The 7,351-nt window shown below is 43.5% G+C and overlaps 1 protein-coding gene across 1 annotated transcript; it reads right to left on the bottom strand.

The window, feature by feature from the left end:
- Nucleotides 1–3,245: 3,245 nt before the first annotated feature.
- Nucleotides 3,246–4,022, bottom strand: LOC125177683 (DNA-directed RNA polymerase II subunit RPB1-like; the record flags this gene model as incomplete). The annotated part of the gene is given in 2 exon segments (XM_047879898.1): nt 3,246–3,728; nt 3,819–4,022. Coding segments are annotated over 2 exon segments (687 nt in total), but the record flags the coding sequence as incomplete, so codon positions are not given.
- Nucleotides 4,023–7,351: the final 3,329 nt, after the last annotated feature.

Genomic DNA, 7,351 nt, shown 5'->3' with positions numbered 1-7,351 from the left:
CCGGTATACATGCACGTGTCCTAAATGTTCGTATGTGATTATAACTGAACTCGTGTCATTAAAAAATGAATGAGGTTGTGTCCAAATAGTGATGGACTTTTAGCTCATATGTGTCACTTTCTGAAAATTGACTCATTTTAGTATTGTCCACAAAAAATTTGGACAAAGTGATCCGATGATTTTTCTGGCCAAGTCTAAGTCTGTTACAAACGAGATACAAGTAATTCATTGGTCACATTAAATTTTATTCATGTATTTCTAGAATCATATTGAACAATTTTAAAATTTTTGTCTCATTTTTGGAATTAGGCAAACTTTTACCTTTTAAATACTATCATTACAAGAAAACAAATAAATAAATAAAATAAATAATCACGATGATTATCTGCTGCGCAAAAATTTCGATGGACGTCAAAAACCTCTAATAGAACGAAATTTCTTCATAACATCTATAACCTTCATAACATCTATATTCTTCATAATATCTATAACTTTCATAACATCTATATTCTTCATAACATCTATGACCATTTTCGTTTTGCAAGAAATATTCAAGATGGTCGTTTAGAATTTCAATGAATGTCATTTGGCCAAGTATTGGAATGATGGCACTCGTTCATCATCGTTGGCTTCCATATATTGCTCGTTGAGACAAGCTGACCTCCAATACAAACTGCTGAAGGCAGAAATCTCATAAGAAATTTAATTAAATAATTTGTCACATTGCTACAAAATACCGACTGTAAAAGTTTGTCATTGTGTATTGAATTTCCTTTAATACTTTATTAGATTGCCATACGATCGATAACAACAAACAATAAGTTTCTCATCAGGCATATGAATTTAAGTAATTAATCTGTCAAATTGAAACAAAATACCGAATGTAAAAGTTTATCATTGGGTAATGAATTTCCCGCAATATTTTATTAGGTTGTCATACGATCGCAAAAAAAACGAATGAAAAATTTCTCATTAGGCATATAATGTCATAAATACGTTGTCAGATTGCCATAAAATACCGAATGTAAAAGTCCGTCATTGGCATTGAATTTCCTTTGATACTTATCAGATTGCCATTCAATCGATAAAAACGAACAAAAAATTTTTCAGTAGGCATATAATTTTCAAAAATACGCTGTCAGATTGCCACAATATACCGAAAGTAAAAGGTAATCATTGGGTATTGGATTCCCCGTAACATTTTATTAGATTGCAATACGATCAATAACAACGAACAAAAAGTTTCTCATTAGGCATATAATGTTCATAAATACGTTGTCAGATTGCAACAAAATATCGAATGAAAATTTTCTTCATAAACCATTACATTTGCTCGGGATCATTCACCTCGACGAATTTCTTTTGTCTGAGGCCCGCGGGTTCAATTCGCAATCGAGGCAATTTTATTAGAATATTTGCGGCCGTCGGGGCGGAAAAATAAGCTCAGTAATGCGTACAATGGCATCTTACACCCAGAGAAATGAGGAGAGTTTGTCCATATAACGATGCACTTCCTGGTCGTGAGTGACTCATTTTGACCCACTTTTGCCCGGCAGGGGAGTGTACTGTGTACGTTCACTCACTGCTCGTTCGGTGGGTGGGAAAGTATGTCAATACGTGGACAATTTGGTACAATTATTATCCGAGAGTGTTAAGATTAGCTGGAAGTGCTATTTGTGTGCATAATATTGGCCGTACTATTCATCATGGCCGTACTATTCATCGTGGCTGAATAGCAGTCATTATGGCCGTACTATTCATCATGGCTGAATAGCATTTATCATGGCCGTACTATTTATCATGGCTGAATAGCATTCATCCTGGCCGTTCTATTTATTCATCATGGCCGTAGAATCCATTTGGTTATGCTGTTCTTGTTATTCACTTTTTATACACATCAAACACTTCATCAGAAAATGGATGCCTGAAGGAAATGTTAGGTGAAACTTATAAGTTTCAGGACCAAAATTATAACAAAATTAATTGATGAACGCAAGAAGGGAAACTGCAATTTACAATAACACTTGTAAGTGACTCTATAGTGCCGAACAATCGCTTAATTGTTGTTTTCCTTAACTTGTCCTTATACCTGGTCCTAACTTGGTCCCAACCTGTCCCTAACCTGGTCCTAACCTGGTCCTAACTTGCCCTTAACCTGGTCCTAACCTGGTCCTAACCTGTCCCTAACCCGGACCTAACCTGGTCTTAACCTGTCCCTAACCTGGTCGTAACCGGGTCCCAACCTGGTCCTAACCTGGTCCTAACCTGGTCCTAACCTGGTCCTAACCTGGTCCTAACCTGTCCTTAACCTGGTCCTAACCTGTCCCTAACCTGGTCCCAACCTGCCCTTAACCTGGACCTAACCGGGTCTTAAGCTGGCCCTAACCTGGTCCAAACCTGTCCCTAACCTGGTCCTAACCTGTCCCTAACCTGGTCCTAACCTGGTCCTAACATGACACTGTGAGCAATAATTGTCATCGTTGTCATCAGAGATACTAATTACACTTCCAGCGGAGATCTCATCATATCTTTTATCAAAGTGAGATAGGTCGTGGAATATTTCTGTGACGAAATGAACAGACCAATGATAGAAATATTTTTGTAAATGAACGCTTCGGCGTCTTGATATTTGCACTCTGACTGTTCAAATTTAGTGAGTTAATGGGGCCAAGCTTCATTGCACCATATTTAAGAGAATCTTAATTTAAAATTCACGTTTTGGCTCTAAAATTAAATATTAATATAACGTTTCAAGTTTCAATCTCATGACTCATGGTCGAATCGTACATGAGATTCAAGATTTATTCCACAGATTAGAAATTAACCAGTAAAATTAGAAACCTCTGTTTTTCAGGAAAGAAAGTCTCATTTAAAAAAAACAAACATGTAGCTTCAAAATTATATCAATAATTAATGGAATAAATTAATGTAATAACTATATTCTCCAATTAAAATGATAATGTGCGGGTCAGACGAGGAGGCTAAGCAACAGCTTTAATTAGCTTGTTCGAGTTGTGTAATAAATTTTATCCTAAGTTGCAAGTTAAGTAGGCTTAAGCAGGTGACACCGTGCCTCATTAGCATGAACGAGCCTCGAGCCTGGGGCTTCTAGAGAATATTCTAGGCAGGAGGTGAGTAGGCCTAGGCAGGAAGTGAGTAGGCCTAGGCAGAAGTGAGTGGGCCTAGGCAGGAAGTGAGTAGGCCTAGGCAGGAAGTGAGTAGGCCTAGGCAGGAGGTGAGTAGACCTAGGCAGGAAGTGAGTAGGCCTAGGCAGGAGGTGAGTAGGCCTAGGCAGGAGGTGAGTAGGCCTAGGCAGGAGGTGAGTAGGCCTAGGCAGGAGGTGAGTAGGCCTAGGCAGGAGGTGAGTAGGCCTAGGCAGGAGGTGAGTAGGCCTAGGCAGGAGGTGAGTAGGCCTAGGCAGGAGGTGAGTAGGCCTAGGCAGGAGGTGAGTAGGCCTAGGCAGGAGGTGAGTAGGCCTAGGCAGGAGGTGAGTAGGCCTAGGCAGGAGGTGAGTAGGCCTAGGCAGGAGGTGAGTAGGCCTAGGCAGGAGGTGAGTAGGCCTAGGCAGGAGGTGAGTAGGCCTAGGCAGGAGGTGAGTAGGCCTAGGCAGGAGGTGAGTAGGCCTAGGCAGGAGGTGAGTAGGCCTAGGCAGGAGGTGAGTAGGCCTAGGCAGGAGGTGAGTAGGCCTAGGCAGGAGGTGAGTAGGCCTAGGCAGGAGGTGAGTAGGCCTAGGCAGGAGGTGAGTAGGCCTAGGCAGGAGGTGAGTAGGCCTAGGCAGGAGGTGAGTAGGCCTAGGCAGGAGGTGAGTAGGCCTAGGCAGGAGGTGAGTAGGCCTAGGCAGGAGGTGAGTAGGCCTAGGCAGGAGGTGAGTAGGCCTAGGCAGGAGGTGAGTAGGCCTAGGCAGGAGGTGAGTAGGCCTAGGCAGGAGGTGAGTAGGCCTAGGCAGGAGGTGAGTAGGCCTAGGCAGGAGGTGAGTAGGCCTAGGCAGGAGGTGAGTAGGCCTAGGCAGGGGGTGAGTAGGCCTAGGCAGGAGGTGAGTAGGCCTAGGCAGGAAGTGAGTAGGCCTAGGCAGGAGGTGAGTAGGCCTAGGCAGGAGGCGAGTAGGCCTAGGCAGGGGGTAAGTAGGACTAAGCAGGGGGTGAGTAGGCCTTAAACAATTCAGGCAAATTAATAATTTAGTTACCCGTTTATGTCTCCTAATAACCGAATATCTCGCTACCAAAATATATCAAATATCTGTAAAAAAATAACCAATATTGAACTTTATGCAAAAACTGGTTGAAAATATTCAATGTATATTTTTATTGTTCGTTCTTCGTGGCTTTGCTCGCCAGAAAGTCACTCAGACGTCACAGTGAGAATTTTCCAATCAATCTACGGGTGCGACCGCCGCACTTCAGAGCGCCGGCGAAATGGAAGGCAAAACATACGTTAGTTAATATTGAACTAAAAAATGAATAAAAAAATTCAATAACATCAAACTTATCAGCTATTGAAAGATTTTTAGGGGAAATTAATTTGTTCAGTTGTGTTGATGAAGTGTAAGTTGACGTGTGTCCAAAATTAAGGATAATATTCTAGTAATAATGTTGATAGTTCGCGAACTTTAAAATTGTAAGTTCATGGAAATCTGATGTATGAGCTAATGGAAATCCAGGTGAATAGGAGGCACGTGTGTACGTGTGGTAAACAGGAGGCAGGTGTGTACGTGTGGTAAACAGGAGGCAGGTGTGTACGTGTGGTAAACAGGAGGCACGTGTGTACGTGTGGTAAACAGGAGGCACGTGTGTACGTGTGGTAAACAGGAGGAGGCACGTGTGTACGTGTGGTAAACAGGAGGCACGTGTGTACGTGTGGTAAACAGGAGGCACGTGTGTACGTGTGGTAAACAAGTCCTCTAGCTTTGTTAAGCGCTGCCACTTCAGTCAGCAATCCAATTAGGAGCTGGCACTCTAAGTTCCCTGACACTCAGTGTCAGCCCTGCTGTCACGCTGGCACTCTAAGTTCCCTGGCACTCAGTGTCTGCCCTGCTGTCTCGCTGGCACTCTAAGTTCCCTGGCACTCAGTGTCTGCCCTGCTGTCTCGCTCGCACTCTAAGTTCCCTGGCACTGAGTGTCAGCACTGCTGTCTCGCTGGCACTTTAAGTTCCCTGACACTCAGTGTCAGCACTGCTGTCTCGCACCGTGAGATTCAAGGGACCGTGAGTCACAGAGCCCTGCTGTCTCGCTGGCACTCTAAGTTCCCTGGCACTCATTGTCAGCCCTGCTGTCTCTCTGGCACTCTAAGTTCCCTGGCACTCAGTGTCAGCCTGCTGTCTCGCTGGCACTCTAAGTTCCCTGGCACTCAGTGTCAGCCTGCTGTCTCGCTGGCACTCTAAGTTCCCTGGCACTCAGTGTCAGCACTGCTGTCTCGCTGGCACTCAGTGTCAGCCCTGCTGTCACTGATTTTTTATTTATTTATTTACTCTACCTTTTTATTATACGTGCATAATAGATATAAGTCGTTCACCTAGTTTATTATTAGTTTGATATTTCGTGATATTTTATGAAACGATTAAAAAAACATGTACTATATGGGTTGATTTGTCTGTTAAAAAGGTTATTTGATTCGAGATTTGAAAGAAAGTTTGTAGAAAGGCAATGCACTTCTGCCTTTATGTGTGTCATCTTTACCCACTTTAGCTTGTGAGCAGAGCTACGCCCATTCTCAGTTCGTGCTGTAGCTAAGAAAATGTGTCTCTTTTTGGACGATATGATACATTTATTTTTATGCGTGTCGACGCTGTGAGATATTCTATAGGAATCCAGAATTATCAAATGATCAATTTTGTAAGAGCGATGCAAAATTAATTTCAGTTCACCGTTTTAATTTCGTTTTAACTAATTTTCAAAATTCGACTCCAAATGCGAAACAAATTCACGTGTAGAAAACACCAGAACGAAGTTGAATGATTTCTTGATATGATTGAGTTGAGGCAAACTTTACTGTCTGTTACATGTTTCGATATATATACAATGAACTGAATTGTTCTAATAAATATTCATTAGAAGCAAGGAAATGCGATGAATATTTCTGATTCTACATATACGGTAAACATTGAGGTTCTAATTCTTTCAAATATCAGTGAAAGAACTTCAGTCGCTACTTTTTTTCTTTACCGTAAATGTTGGTAAATAATTGTTATAGTAATTATTATTCTTATTATTAGCATTATTATCATTGTTATTCCCCATATTCCACAATCTGTCCCTTGTCCCTGTTTGTCCCAATGGTCACATCGCGCGGGCTTCATTCCGCCCCTGAAGAGCCAATTAGTTTCTTAATTATTTGTAATTAATTACATCTCACGCTCCCTAATGCTCATTCTTAATTGAATACGATTAATTGGTTATCCATTGTTTATTATTATTTATTTATATTATAGGAGGCAGGAACACGAGGCAGAATGTGGGAGTACGAGGCAGAATGTAGAAGCAGGAGGCAGAATGTAGAAGCAGGAGGCAGAATGTAGGAGCAGGAGGCAGAATGTAGGAGCACGAGGCAGAATGTAGGAGCACGAGGCTGAATGTAGGAGCACGAGGCAGAATGTAGGAGCACGAGGCTGAATGTAGGAGCACGAGGCAGAATGTAGAAGCACGAGGCAGAATGTAGGAGCACGAGGCAGAATGTAGAAGCACGAGGCAGAATGTAGGAGCTGTCTCTTATACACATCTAGATGTGTATAAGAGACAGGTGTCAGCCCTGCTGTCTCGCTGGCACTCTAAGTTCCCTGGCACTCAGTGTCAGCCCTGCTGTCTCGCTGGCACTCTAAGTTCCCTGACACTCAGTGTCAGCCCTGCTGTCTCGCTGGCACTCTAAGTTCCCTGGCACTCAGTGTCAGCACTGCTGTCTCGCTGGCACTCTAAGTTCCCTGACACTCAGTGTCAGCCCTGCTGTCTCGCTGGCACTCTAAGTTCCCTGGCACTCAGTATCAGCCCTGCTGTCTCGCTGGCACTGTAAGTTCCCTGGCACTCAGTGTCAGCCCTGCTGTCTCGCTGGCACTGTAAGTTCCCTGGCACTTAGTGTCAGCACTGCTGTCTCGCTGGCAGTCTAAGTTCCCTGGCACTCAGTGTCAGCCCTGCTGTCTGTCTGGCACTCTAAGTTCCCTGACACTCAGTGTCAGCCCTGCTGTCTCGCTGGCACTCTAAGATCCCTGGCACTCAGTGTCAGCCCTGCTGTCTCGCTGGCACTCTAAGTTCCCTGGCACTCAGTGTCAGCCCTGCTGTCTCGCTGGCACTGTAAGTTCCCTGGCACTCAGTGTCAGCCCTGCTGTCTCGCTGGCACTCTAAGTTCCCTGGCACTCAGTGTCAGC

This window comes from Hyalella azteca, unplaced genomic scaffold (assembly GCF_000764305.2).
Source record: "Hyalella azteca isolate HAZT.00-mixed unplaced genomic scaffold, Hazt_2.0.2 contig4152, whole genome shotgun sequence".
Taxonomy (NCBI): domain Eukaryota; kingdom Metazoa; phylum Arthropoda; class Malacostraca; order Amphipoda; family Hyalellidae; genus Hyalella; species Hyalella azteca.
Note: the sequence above shows the minus strand (reverse complement) of the source record. Positions and strands in the feature narration are given on the sequence as shown.